Source organism: Platalea leucorodia (assembly GCF_965183815.1).
Source record: "Platalea leucorodia genome assembly, chromosome: 4".
NCBI classification, from domain to species: Eukaryota; Metazoa; Chordata; class Aves; order Pelecaniformes; family Threskiornithidae; genus Platalea; species Platalea leucorodia.
This window is the reverse complement of record NC_138826.1, coordinates 44,615,657-44,633,476: the sequence shown is the minus strand read 5'-3', so window position 1 is coordinate 44,633,476 and position 17,820 is coordinate 44,615,657. Positions and strand designations below refer to the sequence as shown.

At 48.2% G+C, this 17,820-nt stretch overlaps 2 protein-coding genes across 2 annotated transcripts; one reads left to right on the top strand and one right to left on the bottom strand.

Annotated features, from left to right (window-relative positions):
• Positions 1-10,390: 10,390 nt before the first annotated feature.
• On the top strand, positions 10,391-10,897 carry LOC309589346 (histone H2A-like; the record flags this gene model as incomplete). Its single annotated transcript, XM_082309408.1, has 1 exon — positions 10,391-10,897. The coding sequence occupies one exon, from the start codon at positions 10,391-10,393 to the stop codon at positions 10,895-10,897; it is 507 nt and encodes a 168-aa protein (XP_082165534.1).
• Positions 10,898-16,245: 5,348 nt separating this feature from the next.
• On the bottom strand, positions 16,246-17,181 carry LOC309589005 (olfactory receptor 10T2-like; the record flags this gene model as incomplete). The annotated part of the gene is made up of 1 exon (XM_082308840.1): positions 16,246-17,181. The coding sequence occupies one exon, from the start codon at positions 17,179-17,181 to the stop codon at positions 16,246-16,248; it is 936 nt and encodes a 311-aa protein (XP_082164966.1).
• Between the last annotated feature and the right edge of the window lie 639 nt (positions 17,182-17,820).

The window sequence follows — 17,820 nt, the reverse complement described above, 5'->3', positions numbered from 1 at the left end:
TCTGGAATTCTGCTTCCCTTTGACCTCTCAAGACTTCTTGTTTCTCCAAACATGTTACCACACCTCCTAGTGTACAAGTATTTATGATGTGTCGTATTTTGTTAGAAACCTCTTCTATGTTATTCAGTTCAAAGAACAAAATAACTACAGAAGTGGTATTTGATGCATGTTTCAGAGCAACAGCATAGGACAAATTTCTGGTTGTTTGAGCACTGATTCATTTAAGTCAAGAAATGGGTTCAGGATGTTATACTTCTCAGAGGAACAATGAGTTTCTGCAGCCCCTAACAGTTCTCCTTTGGGAAATGAGCTTTTCTGTTGTAAATTCCCTTTTCCCTCACTAAAAAAAAAAAAAAAAAAAAAAAAGATTTGGGGGAGCCAAAGATCACAGCCAACATTATTTAGAACACCTTTTATTAATTAACAGTTATTATTGGTAGAGCCAAGCAGTTATTACTAGAAGCAGATGGCTATTCACAAAGCACATTCTCTTGCTCCCCTCATGCAGTTCACACACTCGTTCATAGGTCGGAGCAGCAGCAGCGAGGCCAAGTGCAGCATGACACTCAGCAACAAAAGGGCATATTGACACACTGGTGGCTTCTAGGCAGGTGTTCGGAAAGTCCCTCGAGGGCCCCAAGTTTCATCAGATGTGTGCACAACACTGTAGCCTTTGTTGCAAACAGCAGCCACTGCCCGGCAGCAGTCTGGGTTACTGTGCGTGTTATAAGTGCTGGTGTGTGCTGGTGGTATAGATTTGGCAGGCTCTTGGCATTCTGGGTTGACCAGGTCTTGCAGCTGCAGCAGAACCCCTGCGCTCCAGAGTTTATCAAACCTTGGGAGGTCTTTGCATAGTACCTCTCAGCACATACTTTGCTTCTCCTTGTCTTGTTTTCTGGTAGCTTTTTCTCCATCAACAACAACCAGTACCTATAGCATCCATTCATAAAAACTCCCACAAAAGGCCACTTACAGCCATGCACTGAATTTGTGTCTCTTGCTTTATTCTCCACCACTCTTTAAATTAAAAATTTTATTATGCAAGAATAGTGTGGGTTACTAAGTAACATTCTTAGTAAACCTATAAGAGAATTTTACTTCCCTGAACCATGTGAATCAGTACACAGCAGAGGGTGCGACACCATAAGCAGAGCAAGTGACACTATAAAAGGATGAGCTGCCTTCTGTGCTTGAGTAATGAAGGCTACAGGTTCCCATTGGTTCCTATCCACCCAGTCAAAAGGGACATTTATTCCCTGATTTAAAGACAGACTCAATCACAAAAGAAGTCTCCAGTGCCCAAGAGTTGCTTACATCTATTTTACAAGGCTGGGACAGAAAGTAAGCAAGGAAAGCAATTCACAGGTAGGTAAGAATGCCAGGTAGAGAGAACTGAGCTACTCTCTAAAAAGAAAAATGCTTAAGCAAATCAGTCACGCCAGAAAAGAAAGTCATGAAAGACAAAAACCAGAAAGAAATACCAATACAAGCTAAAGAAAGTATGATTACAGAGCATTATCTTGCAAAATGCCTGAGAAGGAGACAGGACGTGAAACTATGTTTTGCAGGCCATTTGGAAGAAAAAGAAGTGAATACCAAAATGAGCTGCTCCTCCAGGACTGGGCTGGCCGGTGCTGTGAGCCACAGACAGGCAGCTGCGCAAAGGGAAACAGGAAGCATGTACTGGGGCTGGAGCCCCTGTGTGTCTGGCTTCTGTACTCCGGTACTTGCCATACGAGACTGTAGACATGGACAAGGAAATTTCAGAGCAAAGCAAAACAGTACATTTCTTCATGGCATATTCTCCAGACTGTCAAAAGATACTCTGAACTTAAGAAACTCCTGGCAGGCATCACCATCTGCAAGGCAGGGGCACACCAAAGAAAGAAGTCAGTTGCCTCACCTCTCAAGAAGAGGAATATTAAACAATCAGCCATAAGAAGGATTGTACATAGGAGTGTCACCTTTAAGTACAAAGAAAGAAGAAACTTGCCCCACACTGGCAAGGCAAGGCAAAGGCTGTCCTGTTTGCAAGGCTCTTGCCAAATCCAATGCTATGGTCTAAGGGTACAATAAAAGCCCTTGCAATTCCAGCTGTACCTGGGGCACGCTTTGCAGGTTTTCAGCAGCAAAGCATGAAAAGCAACTGCCTCTTGCCTAGTGGGAGAGAGCACCGCATCAGTGGAGCATTTTGTTTAAATAGTAACACCCAGCACTGCCCTGGCAGGGAAGAGTCTGTAGAGGGATTGTTCAGGGTCCTTGGCTGTGTTTTGGCATTTGAACACTTGAGCCCCAGAGCAGAAGCAAACTTCTTTTGCTCTTGGACTCCAGAAGCCTGTTCTGCCAGCTGGAAGGTCCTCTTTGGGCTCCTCCAAGTTGCAGCCCAGCTGCACCCTGTAGCAAGCAGCTTCCCTGGACTTTGGGGGACAGGCAGGAGGAGGGAAGGCAGGACAGGACTTGTGGGCAGGAAACATCCTGCCAGACCAAAGATGGATGTCCTCCTCTCTGGGCAGTCAAGCTTGCCAGCCCTCCCTGGACCATGGCTAGAGAGTGCTATAACGAGTCAATGACATCTTATTGCTGTGGCCAGGACATGGGGCCTTTTGTGCTGTGTGTTGGACTAGCGTCTCCTGGCTGGACAAGGGCACGCAGCTGGACGCAGACAGAAAGCTCTGCAGAGGGAGGCTGTGGAGCAGCCCTTGCTGAGGAAGAGGGCAGGAACCTGCCTGGAGGGCAACTGGCCCTGATGGGCAGCACCTGCCTCCAGCTCAGGTTTGCACTTGGTCTGAAAGCAGCTGAGAGGGGAAGAAGGGATCTGCCTCCTGCAAAGGGTGGGCGCAGGCTGTGAGGGGTGCTGAGGATGAATGTTTCTGGAAGAGCAAAGGGACCTTCATGTCCTTCTTGCGCCATCCCAAGGGGGAATACGAGACCGTATCTGAAAGAAAATTAGGTTTTCTAATGTTATGTTGATGCTGCAGGCCCTGGCAGCCATTACCATACGGGTATTACAATAAGGGGAACGCAAGTGGGAGCACCTTGGAGTTAGCTCAAAGCAGGGTCTCAAGAACCTTTTCAGACTTTATGCTTTCCTTGAGCAAACCAGAAGTAGCAAGAAGCAGTGGTGGGGGACCTGAGGAACACAGAAAGGAGAAGGGAGGCACCACTTCAGGGCTGTGAGGAGAACCCCACTTCAGCTGCCTCACTGGTAGATACCTTTGAAAGTCCCTTGTTTTCTGCCAAACTCTTGGTAGAAACCTCACATTTTGCTACTCTGCAGTTTGGTGAGGGTGTCTGGCCAGCCGAGCACATCACTTTCACATGGATAACGGGAGATGATATGGCTTCTCATTTACATGGCAGCCTTTTGCACCGTCGCAGCCTGGCCATGAGGCCCATCGATCCAAGCCAGGACACTGACCCACAAACTGCCTTCCTGGCCTGACCTCGGACCTGCCTCATCACTGTGGACTTGCCTGATGATCACTGGACAGTGTCTGAACCTAGTTACTGCCTCTGGACCTGCCCTGCTTACCTTGCTTGGGTACTGCAAGACTGAGCCCTCGCTGGCACGGTCATTGCCTCTGCCAGCCCTGTTACTGCTCTCGGCTCCCAGCACCCCGTCCCTTGCAGAGCAGCTGGCCCTTGCTGCTCCCTGACAACTTGCACCAGCTGAAGTCAGAATCAAGTGTGGTTTCAACACTGGGGTTGCTGACTCTGGCAGCCCAATAAAGGCTAGGCTGCTGCAGCTCCATGTCCCCAGGTCCAGACAGTGGGGAAGCTGAGCATGGGTTATCAATAGGAACACATGCACACATACACATGATACACACATATCTGTATGCATAGATGGCCACAGATTACCACAAACAGAAAACAGCACTCACATAAACATAAGCAGCACCTATGGCCTCATCCTATTCCCCTCTCCAGCTGATCAGGATGAAAACAGGTTAGTCGAAATATATATATATGGATGTGTGTGTGTGTGTGTAAAATATTAATATTTATAATATTTACATATTTTTCATATATATATGAAAATACAGATCCCTTCAGTAGCTGATCTTAGCCAGTCTAATTAGTAGCTGGCCCTGGGAACCCCTGGTCTGCCCAGTTTCTGGTACCTAGACAGACAAGAGCCCATAAACTGCAGTCCCACTCCAGTTGCTGGTACTCAGACCTACACACATACATGCACAGACACCCTATGGATCCCTCTGGCCTTAGATGCTTAATCCTGGCTCCTGGATCTCCTTGTCTCCTGGTTTCACACATACACACACACAAACAACAGGTCTCTCCATTAGCTGGTCCAGATCTACTGGCTTTGCCAGTAGCTGACCAGTCTCTCCAGTAGCTGGCTTGGACCTCTTGGTCCCTCCAGTATCTGACTCTCAGACACTCTGGCCTCTCCAGTATCCAATCCAGACTTTCAGCCACTCCAATACCTGTCAAACCTCTTACCCTACTTGATATTTGCTAGCGACTACACACTGACATGCACACACCCACACCCACATAATAGGTGCACTCTCCAGTGTCCCTAGTTGCTGGCACCTCAGAATCATGGCCCCTTTTGACCCAGGGGCCGCTCACCAGTGGCTGGCATGCAGACCTCCATACACACAGGTGCACACAGAATAGAGAGCCCCTCACCCACGAAAACAGTCAGGAAAAAGAGTTTAATAAGAAGACAGGAGAGACTGTGTTGACCAGGTGCAGGGCATGGCCAGACAAGCATACTGACCAGCAACCTGTTTACAAGTGACCAGCCCCTTTTATCCCATTTTCCCTCTCTTTTCCCATCATTGTTCCTCCCTAAATCACCTTGATCCCTCCCTTTCCACCTTTGGCTCTTCCCTTAAATATCCCATAAAATGTCTCACACAATCTCAAAATGTGCTTCCCATGATCCCGTAATGAGTCCCATACCCCTAGGCAGTCTGTAAGTGAGTCCCTCCCATTGACTCACCTGGTGGGTCTCACTTCCCCACAATGGGGCTGGTCCCTGCCCTGTGGCAGCCCTGGGAGGAGCCGGGTCAGGGTGCTCCTGTGGCTCTGCTCAGGTTATTGGGGTTTCCCTGCCTACCCTTGTTCCTTCTGCTTAATTCTGTTCCTTTGGGGTTGTGGGGATGAGCCTTTAATCACACAAATTAACCATTTCTAGGAGGCTATGCCTTATATTTCAACCTAGGGGACACAGCAGTAGTGGGTCTGTGCTGCCCATTTCGACTACACTGCTTCTCTACTGCCCCCATGCAACTTCTTCCTTTGTTTGTCTCAAGCCTTTTGGTTGGGAAAAAGACTTTCTCACACCTCTCAGATAGCTGAAATACTTGTTTTCCATCTCTACAGGTTTTTCAACTTCATTCCCTGATAAATTTCATGGACCTCAAAGATTTGTTTTTCACAAGAAAGCTTTTTCTGAGAGCTACTTCCACATCTTTGTTCCACAGGATGTACACCAATGGTTTCAACAGGGAAGTTACACTGTGTAGGTGACGGAAATCAGAACATCCTCATTCAGGATGTACTCTGGATTTGAGCTGCAAGTAGATGATGGAGGCACATCCAAAGTGCATAATAACCACAGTAAAGTGGGATGTACAAATGGAGGCGGCTTTCCACCTTCTCTTAGTGGAAGGTATCTTCAGGATGGTGTTGAGAAGAAGGGAAGAGAGCAGAATCAAGCAGAAGGAGCAAAATGCAGCCAAAACAGCTGCATAAAAATGACCATTTCATCTAGACAGTTCCTGGCACACACAAGCTTAAGAAGTGGTGCCAGATCATAGAGGAAGCTATTAGTTTTATTCTACTTGCAGAAAGATAAATAACGCATGTCTCTGTTCCTGAGAACAGAAATCCAGTCCACGCTGAAAAAGGTGCCAGCAGCAGGCAGAACGTGTGGCTTATGATGACATGGTAATTGCAAGGGTCTGCAGACTGAGGCATAACGATCATATCTCATTGTTGCTAGGAGCAGGCAATTGATGCATCAAAAGCCAAGGAAAAAACCACATCTGGATAGCATGTCCCATGAAGGAAAGGACCTTTTGCTTTCTTACCAAATTTACTACCATACTGGGGACAACAAAGGTATACTATGTCTCTGAGAAGGAGAGAGTAGAAAGGAAGTACATGGAGAAATGGAGAGAACAATCAACCCTTATTATCACCACTATACAGATATTGCCAGCGAGAGCGGACAAGCACATGAAGGAAAACACCAAAACCAGAAGAATTTGTGCAATGGAGAAACAGGGAAATCCAGTTTTCAGGAAGAAATCAGGAAGAATTCTGTGACATTAGTTTGGGAGGAGGCTAAGAAACCCTTCCTTCTGCTGCCTCCTCAGGTTGCAGATGTGGTGAACTCTCAGCCCAGGTGCTGTGCTCCCTCTTCTAAGAGTGGTTCTTTGGGGCTGCATTTGTGTTTGAAATACCCCCATGGCAACTGCTAAGGCTGCAGGCACATGTAGGCTTCTGACTATGCCCTGCCCTCAGGTTAAACTAACCAACCCAGGCATAGAAAACTACTGGCCATGGCATGAGAAATTGCCCAACATGGCAAGTAACAGTGTGAGAGGTTGACAAAAGTTACAGACAGCACCGTGAAGAATGGCTGGATTTCTCAGGTGGTTAAGGGGCAGTTTATGTGAGAAATCATTGCACTTCTCAGATAATTGGAGGGAGGTATTGGTGGCAAGAATTTTGCAAGGCCAACCATAGTTAGGTTATATGAGTGATACAATATAGGGCCAAAATTGCTTAGGTAACAGTATCATAAATCTCAAATTAGGTAACAAATGTAGTAGCAAAAGCGGGCAGGTTGTTTGTATGGGAGGAGATTGGGGTGGAGAATGGGAGGGACAAGGAATGGGATAATAAAGTATGCAAATCATGATCTGGGCTGTCCAAGAGTACCTGCTGGGCATCCCTGCCCTTGATTACCACAACCTAATCAGGACCATAAAGCAAACATGTTGTTCTGACCATAGAACACATGTCAAAACAACTTCTTCAGTCAAGATTTGGGGAGAGCAGGATGCTTTCAGTGGTTAGCAGGGGAACATCTGAGACAGACGGATAAAGCATACTGGTATCACCATACTGATGCCTGTTGCAGGCCTGATGGTATCAGCATTCTCCTAATCACTTCCTAAAAACAACCATAAGGAGGTGGACATCCTAGAAAGACTACATTCTAGATGGGACAAAAATGGCCCAGTGGAAAGAAAACTAAGAGTGTGTTCAAGCAGATGCCTAGGAAGGAGAGTTGCAAATGCTGCTGTCCTGTATAGATTTCTGAAGTCATGTTTCTACCAGCCTCTGTTCACTGAAGGTTTTCTTGCGTGAGAATGATTCCCGAGGAGCACTTAATTCACAGAACACGCTGAATAGGCAAGATTCCCCCATGATGCAGCTGATATCACAGCCTTTTCTTTCCATGAAGCTGTCAGCTGCTGGATTGGGGGAGGAGTTCTCAAGGGATTAAACTAGCTTTCTAACTGAGCCCTGAATGTGCTCTTAGTAAACTATTTTCTACCAAGGGTCTTCCTGAGGGCCAGCTGCATGTTCTTGTTTGTTCAGGTTATAATCTACAGAGTTTAACAAGGAAGTCATTACAGCATAAGTAACAGAAAGAAAAGTGTCTTCATCCAAGATAGATCTGTATTTGGGCCTCAAATATATCATGGAGACACATTCAAAGTGCGCAGCAACCACAACAAGATGAGAAAAGCACTTAGGAAAAGCTTTTTGTTTCTCTTCAGTAGAGGGCATTTTCTTTATGATTGTCCTGGTTTCATCTGGGATAGAATTAATTTTCTTCCTAGGAGCTGGTATAGTGCTGTATTTTGGTTTTAGTATGAGAATAATGTTGATAACACACTGATGTTTTAGTTATTGCTAAGTAGTGCTTACACTGGTCAAGGACTTTTCAGCTTCCCATGCTCTGCCAGGTGCACAAGAAGCTGGGAGGGGGCACGGCCAGGACAGCTGACCCAGACTGGCCAAAGGGCTATGCCATACCGTATGGCGTCATGCTCACTATACAAGCTGGGGGGAATTGGCCAGGAGGGGGGGACTGCTGCTCGGGGACTGGCTGGGCATTGGTTGGCAGGTGGTAAGCAATTGCCTCCTGCATCACTTGCTTTGTATATTATTACTATTACTATTACTACTGCTACTGCTGCTGCTGCTGCTGCTGCTGCTGCTGCTGCTACTACTACTACTACTACTTTACTTTATTTTATTTCAATTATTAAACTGTTCTTATCTCAACCCACAAGTTTTCTCACTTTTACTCCTCTGATACTCTCCCCCATCCCACCAGTGGGGTGGAGTGAGCAAGCAGCTGTGTGGTTGCTTAGTTACTGGCTAGGGTTAAACCACAACAATGATGAAGCCATAAGAAAGCAGCATCAATAAGAATGAGGCAAATATAACCAACATGCTAAGACCAAACAAGAAAAAATCAGTTCCTTTGCTGTCCATGTAAGCCATATAATCACAGGTGCCATGTCACAAAAGAAGAGATTAATCTTATGGCCATAGAAACTTAAGTTAAATACGGAAGATGTCTCACTTAGGGACAGCACAAACCCAATTAGTGCTGAAAAGGCCACCAGATGAGTATAGGCTTTGGGGTTCATGAGGATGAGTTTGAAAGCTTATATATTGCAAAGCAGTAATCATAACCCATTGCTACTAGAAGGAAACAAACTGACCATGAAGAACCAATGAAGAAAAATGTCTGCATAAGACAAGCAATAAATGAAATGGTCTTGATTTCTTTTAAGAAATTTGCCAACACAGTAGGGACAATGACTAATTAATAACAGATCTATGAAAATGAAGGAACAGAGAGAAAGAAATAAATGGGAGAGTACAGTCAATCCTTATAATTACCATAATGGTGACATTTCTTTCAATTGTAAGTAGGTATATGATGAAAAACATTAGGATAAGCACAAGCTGCACATCCAGAAAACTGGAAAATTTGAGCAGGATTAATTTTGTTTTGAGGGTTTGATTTCCTTTTCTCACTTATGCAAAAATGTTCTGCTGCAAAGAACAATCATAAGACAAAGGAATGAAATAATAGTATCACAGCTTAATCCATTAGAAAAGGTGATCTTTTCCCATATACACCATTATACCTTGAAATGTTACAAGGACTGAAAACATTTCACACTTTCAAATAGTCCTTCACATGACAATAACTGTAAGAGTAATAATAGTAATAATAAATTATTGCAGGTTCTTACTTACTTGCTGCCCAACTAAGACTCCAGAGGAGTTTAAGTGATGTACCTAATAACCTTGTGACATGAAGGCCTACATAAAAAGATAAAAATGAGGAAGCTTACATGAAAATCAAAGGAAATAAGACCAAAACCAAGGCTGATATCTTATGGGAAGATAAGGCATTGTTTCCTTTACCCAAAGGTTTGTTTTTAAACATCCTTCATCACAGATCTTTGAAAATTTGTCTCATATAAGTGCAAATTCTCAGACACAACGTCAATGACTTGATGAAACTTAACTTGCATGGCGAGTCCCTGCATTTTTCTCTCACACACCTGACACAAATATAGGGTATTTTTTCCAGCTAAGGGGCAAGACTGGAATGGAGGAGGGGAGAATGGATGCTGGCACTGGAACTTTCAATCTCCAGTCTTTGTCACTGCTTAATACGTCTCTATTAATGACACTGGTCTGGTGGTAGGCCTTGATGGGCAGGACACAACAGGACCCATGTCTGGGCAGCCTGTGGCTCTGGGATCCCAGGACACAGGGAAGGAGAACTTATCCCCAAGAGTGGCAATGTAAGTTTGGGTCAGAGAGGAGAGGCAAGCACTGAAGAGAGAGCTGTCGCAGGGCAGGGCCAGGGAGGGGAACACAGAGGAGAGGAGAGCCTTGTAGTGGCTCCCCCATGCCAAGCGCTGGGAAATCCTCTGCCATGGAAAACAGGAGCAGAGCTGGGGGGCAGAGCTGCTCCCTGAGCTCACCTGCAAAGGGCGGAGCCAGCAGGGATGATGTCACAAGCAGGGAGGTGAGGTCACAGAGGAAGTCCTTCCCTATTGGTCCCTGCACCCAAGGAGAACCCTTGCTCCCGCTGCCCAGGTGAGCAAAGGGCCTGAGCCGGTGCAGGAGAGGGCCTGAGCCAGAGCCCTTCTTCCGAGGGGCTCGGTCAAAGCAGGGTCTGTCCCGGCTGCCCTGCCACAGACAAGGCTTGGCCAGGCCAGCAAGGACAAGCGCAGGCAGCCCAAGCCCAGAGACAGGAACCACCAGCGAGGGCCAGCAAGGAAAGCAAGGGCAGGCGGGCAAGGCGGGCAGGGCACGGGAAGGCGCAGCACGGAGATATCTGCGGGAGCAAGCTGTGAGCAGCATGTCTGGAGCAGAGGAGGTCTGCACAATGCCTGAGCAGGAGAGAGAGCCTGAAGCGACATGTTCTGGGGGCCCCTCCGGAGGCAGTGAAGGAAGGGCCAAGAAGAGCCGCTCCTCCCGGTCTTCCCGGGCCGGGCTGCTCTTCCCTGTGAGCCGCGTAGACAGGCAGCTGCGCAGAGGCCACTTCGCTGGGCGCTTTGGAGCCAGGGCCCCCGTCTACCTGGCTGCGGTGCTGCAGTGGGTGACGCACAAGACCATGGACGTGGCTGGCAAGATTTCCAAGAAGAGCAAGCAGAAGCGCATTTCTCCATCGCACTTGCAGATGGCGATGCAAAAGAGCTCTGTGCTCAAGCAGCTCCTGCGAGGCGGCGTGCCCAGGCGCCGCGGGAGGGCTGTCCCCCAAAGCCAGCGCGTGGCCTCAGCCTCCAAAAAGAAGATGGGCAAGAGTAAGAAGAGAGGCCCCACGCCAAGGGCTGCACCTGCCCGTACCGCTGCTGCTGTCAAGTGAGAAGAAGGTAGAAGCTCTTGCCGCACACCAGCAAGGCAAGGCAAGGACTGCTACATGTGCAAGGCACTATGTTCTAAGGGTACAATAAAAGCTTTTGCAATGCCATGCGGGACACGGGGCCTTTTGTGCTGTGTGTTGGACTAGCGTCTCCTGGCTGGACAAGGGCACGCAGCTGGACGCAGACAGAAAGCTCTGCAGAGGGAGGCTGTGGAGCAGCCCTTGCTGAGGAAGAGGGCAGGAACCTGCCTGGAGGGCAACTGGCCCTGATGGGCAGCACCTGCCTCCAGCTCAGGTTTGCACTTGGTCTGAAAGCAGCTGAGAGGGGAAGAAGGGATCTGCCTCCTGCAAAGGGTGGGCGCAGGCTGTGAGGGGTGCTGAGGATGAACGTTTCTGGAAGAGCAAAGGGCCCTGGAGGTTCCTCTTGCGCCATCCCAAGGGGCAATACGGGAGAGACAGCAAGGGCCCTGCAGTCCAGCCGCGTTTGCCCTTCCTGGGTGGGGAGGGCAGGAAAGCACTTGGGCTCATCACAGCCATCACCCCAATTCCCACAGCTGCCTGCCCATGCAGAGCCCGATGGGCGGGCGGTGTCTTCCACACCTTTCTTTCCATGGCTCTCGCAGGGCCCTCAGGTTCTGGATCCAGCCTGAGCACACTGCCCACCTTTCTTGCAGGTGAGGCACGCAAGGACAGACCCTCCTGTGGGATCTTCCCATCGGGCGTGTCCCCACTCGGGATCCTGGGAAGTCAGGAAAAGCCACTTTCTGACAGTGACTGTTGTTCATTTTCCCCCACTTTTCCTATTTATTTCCACACTGCAAGGTCTTCTGGATGTTAAGTATGTATCCTAGGCTGAAGCTGGCGTTCTCTGGAACTCCATGGGAGGAGAGGGAAGAGAAAGGAAGGGCGCACGTGCCGCAGGGAAGTGTGTTGCCTGGTTTCCATAGGCAAATGCATTCCACTCCAAACTGCTACAAACAGGTGACCCAGCTCGTTGTGGGACTTTACAGAAACTCGGGGCATGAAGCGCTTTGGCTTAAGGAACGATTGAAACACACTCTTCTTTCAATCTCGCTCTGCTAACACGTTCCAGAAGTGGTTTCCAGTGGAGGCAAGGGGGGAGAGACATCCATCTCCCATTGTCTTCAAGCCTCAGAGACAACAGGTAGCACATAAACACACCTCTAAGATACCTGGGAAATCATCTCAGTGGCACCACACACTTGTTGTTGCTGATGTAAACGATACTGATATAACTACCGATACTATGGGGAATTTATAAAATCCACAGGTGTTCCTGACTAATAATCAGTGCTCCAAATGCAACAAAGTCAATACTAGGAGTCAAATACAAAGTCGATACTACTGCAATACTAGGAGATTCAAATTTTTTTCGGTATATAGAGGCAATCAAAGGTTAAAAAAGGCACCCCACACCTGGAAATCTGAAAATAAGCCACGCATAACCCGTGTTGTGGCTCTTTCCTTTCCTGGTGTTGAGGTGTGTGGTGCAAGATAACCCGGTATGAGAAAGGCATACAGGAGAGCATATCCTTAAGTTTGACCCTTAAGTTTGAGGTGTGTTAAATATCTGCGCTAGATTTCCTGTTTATGAAAGGAATTTTCAAACTTTTCAAGGGTGAGGATCTCTCTAACCATTTATTTCCAACAAGGATTTGCTTTCTCCTTTTCTTTATAGCCATGTTCTGTGTTTGTTTAATCACAAGGGATTTTTTCTAGCTGTGGGGCAAGACTGGAGCGGAGGAGGGGAGAACGGATGCTGCCTCTGAAACTTTCAAAGTGCAGGCCTTGTCACTGCTTACAACCTCTCTGCTAATGGTCCTGTTGGCTCAGTGGCTTCCCGTCCTCTCTGCAGTTTGTCCCCATTCTGCGTGACGTGAGAAGAACAGCACTCTTTCTCAATCTTAGGGGTGACGGAAGGAAGCAGGCGACTCCAAACGAGAGGGGTTGTTTGCACTGCGCAGGGCACTGCGGGAGAAACCTTATCAGTGGGACTGGCCAGCGAACGGGGGATGTGGGCACAGTCAAGCTTTGGCAGAGCAGAGGGACTCAGAGGGGGCACGTCAGAGCCTTCGAGGCACATGAATGGAGAGAAAACAGGTGCACAGGAAGAAAGGAAATGAGTGCAGAGAGGGAAAGGCGTCAGCACAGGGCTGCAGAGTCAATGTTTTGGATGAAAGGGGATCCTGGAGCTATAGAGAGAATTATCACAGCCAACATGGGAAAGTGTGAGAGGACAAAGTCCCGTATTTTCTGGGGCAAGACAGAGGAAGAGCTAGAGGCAGTGACCAGGAAGAGCCCTCTGTGCTACACCTTTCACACACAAAGAAATGAAATGGGGCAGTTTTGGTCTTTCTGAAAGGGTGACCCTTGTTTCTTCGTGCTGATCACAGTTCAGCAATCCCAACCACAGTAACAAAGTTTTGGATTCAGTGTAACGCCAGCACGAGCCAAGCTTTTATTCCCGACTGCTGCCGTTAAAATAAACTTGTGGGTGGATTTGTGCGCATGCCTGCAAACATGGGAAGGGTGATACTTATTATGGACGCGAGAGCGGGCAAGGCAAGTCCTGAGGTGTGTTTCCCCTGTGCGTGTTACGAGACTGATGAGTGTCCCTGGGTAGGCAGGCAGGTGGGAATCACAGCTAAGGCCTGGAACCTTCTTCCCCCACTACGCCTGATGTGCCTGTGTTCCAGCAGACATGTAAATGCTTTGCAAAACAAGAAATCTTAACTTTTAACAACCCCCACTGTGGCCTGTGTCGCGGCACAACAGCAGCACTGGGAATCACCCGTGCCACTTGCAGAGGCCCCGTCAGACTTGTTATCGTTGAAACGCTGACACCTTAATGACACCTCGCGTGGCTCCTCTCCCGGCACCATGGGACCCTCCCCTGTGCCATTTGGACAGGCAGAGCCTCGGCCCGCAGGCTCTGTTACCCAAAGTGCTGAGCAGGGCTGCGTGACCCACGTGCTCGGTTCAGGCTCTGGCAAGCGTATTGCCTGCGTGGCAGGTCAGGCACAGCCACTGCTGCCGCTGCTGTAGCATTTGTTGCCCGATCGCTGTCAGATAAAAGTTGGGATTTCACCCTTTACTTAGCTCAAGTTCAGTTCCCTTCTCAGCCAGTTCCTCATGCGTGCTTCCTTCCACCTCTCCATCTACAGCTGCTCCCTGGAAGAGCCATTTTCACCTGCTCCTCCCTTCCCTGTGCTGCTCTTCAGCTGTGCTTCCCTTGCCGTCTTAGGGATGAAGCGACTCCTATCGCATACTGACTGTGAAATCCCTCCTCAAACCCCAAACCCCAGAGGCTGGCCCCCAAGGACCAAAACAGAGATGGCTGCTGAGAAAACTGCAATTGACTGTGGGGAAGTGGAGAGGGGCAAAAAGCACCTGACTGCACAGCATAGCAAAAATCAGCTGCAATTTAGACGCCCTTGTGGACCGGGCCTTTGTGGAACTGAGAAAGGTGAAGCTCCTGCAGTCCTGGCCTGTGGGGGCAATCATACCCCCTGTGGTTTGAAGGAAGGTCTGGGAAAAAAGGCACCCGCATCTTGCGCGCTTGGCTTGGGTCAGCCACAGGGAGTCCAGGGGACCGTAACAGTGGGGTGGAGCGCAGGCTCACATTTTTTGGCCAGAGGGAGCCATATCGTCTAGGACTTAAGCTCAGGAGGGCTTAAGCTCACAGATAGTTTCCAAAGCAAAATGTGGTTAAAGATAAACTTCCTCGTAGTGACCCCTGTCCCTGTGCTAATGCGTCAGGTTTAGGTTCTGCAGCAGTCTTTAGAAAGGAACGGGGAAAATCTTGAGGCACACTTGAAGCAGCTAGCAAAAGTGCGTGCTCTGAGCGAGTTATTCTAACGTGGTTTGCGATGTGGTGGTTAGAAAGAGGGTGATTTTAGCAGGGCTTAGATTGCGCGCGTGCAGGAAGGGAGAACGTGAGGTTCAAACAGCACTGCTCTCAGATGGGAAAGAGGTGCTCACACGGGCACCGAGTGACTTGGTGTTTGCTTCTGATCTTGCTGAATCTGACCGGGCAGGAGGGACTTGAGGGAGGGAAGTGGAAGTAAGGCTTGGGCATGAGCAGAAAAAGCCCCAGCCCCCGAGCAAGATGCTGGATCCCCATCGCTGAGCTATATACCGCTCCCTCAGACTCTAAGATGGGTGTGTGCAGGCAGCCCAACCATGAGGTCAGACGGTGTTTTGCTGTGTGGCCTAACTGGGGCAGATGCTTTCTGATAGAGGAGCACCAGAGACAGATCAGCTCCCCGGCTGGACTTAACAACAGCTTTGTCTCTCTCCCACCAAGACAATGGGCGCAAGTCACTATAGCAAGACCAAGTCACAGTCGCTGTTGTCCTTTTCTCTGGCCGTGCTTCAGGTTTATTGACTGGAACTAACAGACACAGAGTGGAAGGGTGTAAGAGAGCCAGTCTGTTTCCCTGTGTTCAGAGAACTGGTACGCTCCAGATGAACCAGGCATTCCTCGGTCTCCCACCAAGCGGCCAAGAGGAGAAGAGCCACAAGCCCAGGTATGTTCTCCAACAGTCTCAGTTTGAATGGAGCATAAATGGACATGGAGCTAACGGCCACCAACTCGAGGGCCCCGGGGCATGCTGTGCCATAGGTCCGGTGAAAGTCCGGGAGCTTTGTTCCCTGAGGAGAGGCCATCATCAGCTGGGCTGAAGGAGACTGCTGCTTCACTGAAGGGCTCTACACCCACCCGGGTCATGAGGACAAGACCGTTCTTCCCTCCACAGGGTGGTACGAAATGAGGAGCAGAAAAATGTTCTTCAGGACCACACTGATGATCTCAGGGCCTGGCAAGAATGACACAGTCGTGCAAAGGAGCATTTGTCAGGAGGTACCCTGCTTCCGAAATGGGATGCTGGGCCAGGTGCCCCCCAGAGGTCCCTTCCAGTCTAACTAACTTCTATGAGTCTGTGTGTGCAGGAATTACCTCTGGCTCTGAACGGAAAGCCAACGTGGGGATAAGAACGGATAACAAAGGCAGCGAAGCTCTCTTACAGGCCCGGTTATCCAAATGGTGTAGGTACCATGCTAATCCTTTACTCTTCAGTACCTCACGATGGTGTTTTCATCTCCCTTACCAGCTCAAAACCAGAAGCAACGTAGCTGGCAGCGAGTGGTGGCTGCAGGTCAGCTTTTAGTAATGCAATTTCTCCTATTATGGATTATCATAGGATTACCCAGGTTGACATCCAGCGTTATTCCAAATCGAATTGTACCCTGCTTTTTCAGTGCCAAGGTACAAAAAAAGCCATCTGCCTAAGGGGAGAGCCCATTCACCCCAGAACTTCAAGGAGCTCCCTTCACCTCATCCATGTGCACGATTTTCTTCCCAGGCCTTTCCGAAGGGCCAGGCGCACATCCTTGTTCCTCAGGCTATAAACCACAGGGTTCAGCAAGGGAGTCACCACGGTGTAAGTGACAGAAATCAGAGTGTTCCCCTCTAGGGAACAGGCGGATTTGGGCCTTAAATAGATGATGGAGGCGCACCCAAAGTGCACAACAACCACAGTGAGATGGGAGGCACAAGTGGAAAAGGCTTTCTGTTTCCCCTCAGTAGAAGGGATCTTGAGGAGGGTGTTGAAGATCAAAACGTACGAGAGGAGAGTCAGCAAGAATGAGCCAAACACAACCACGATGCAAAAAATAAAAATTACTGTCTCAAATCCATTATTTTCTGTGCAAGCTGCCTGAATGACAGGAGCCATGTCACAGAAGAAGTGATTAATTTCCTTCTCTCCACAGAAAGGCAACGTGAATATAAAGTAGGTATCTACCAGGGACAAGGTAAAGCCTGTGACCGTTGCAAAGGCCACTAGCTGGCTACAGACTCTGTCGTTCATGAGGACGTTGTAATGTAAAGGTTTACATATAGCCACACATCGGTCATACCCCATTGCTGTTAGAAGCATACAGTTAGTGCCTCCAAAGCCACTGAAGAACAGCATCTGAACAGCACATCCAGTGAAAGAAATGGACTTTTCGTCTGTTATTAGATTTACCAGCATCTTGGGAATGACAGCAAATGTATAGCAAGTTTCTGAAAAAGAGAGAGTGGAAAGGAAGAAATACATGGGGATGTGAAGGTGACGGTGAAGCCTGATAATTGTCATTAGCAGGACATTTCCAGTGAGGGTGACCAGGTAAGTCAGGAAAAAAAGCACAAATAATGGAATCTGAAGAGCTGGAAAATCTGAAAATCCAATCACGACGAACTCCGTCACTTTGGTTTCATTCATCGTAAAGTTTCTGATCTAGAAAGAGGTCACTGTCAAAAAGAAATCTGACATGAATAGTGAGAAAAGTAACAAAACCACTTTCCCTTTGTAATTCCCAAAGCATGGTTTAACAGCGGGGAGTAGTCCTCTGACACACGTGGACAGTACTTCTACGGCGAAGCAATAATAACAGTAAGCCAGAGAACTGTGTTTCCTTTTAAGTTCCCTGCTTCTTTGCACGCTCTCCTTTCAGTTTAGGAATATTATTCAGTGTAGCATTACGAAACATTTCTTTGCTGTTCCTTCAGTAGGAAGTAAAAGGGTAAGAAAACCAAGTTTGGTGTCTTACTCCGAAGTCAGAGTAGCAGCTTAGTCTAACAGCTCCGAACACGCAGGGCAAAAATCACTTCAGGCTTTTTTGAGGCTGAAATCCCAGGGGTTTTTATCTCACTACATAATAAAATTTGGTATTCTGGGACTAGAGGGTCTAGAAGTGCAACAGTATTCAAAACCAGACAGTTTAAATACAGGGGAAGGAAAAGACGGTTTTACGCTTGGACAAAATCTTCACTGTTCATCTAGCACTGCAAACTAAAAACCAGCAAGCCATTTCTTTCTATAATTCCATATTCAACAGCACGTAATGTCAGATGAAACAAA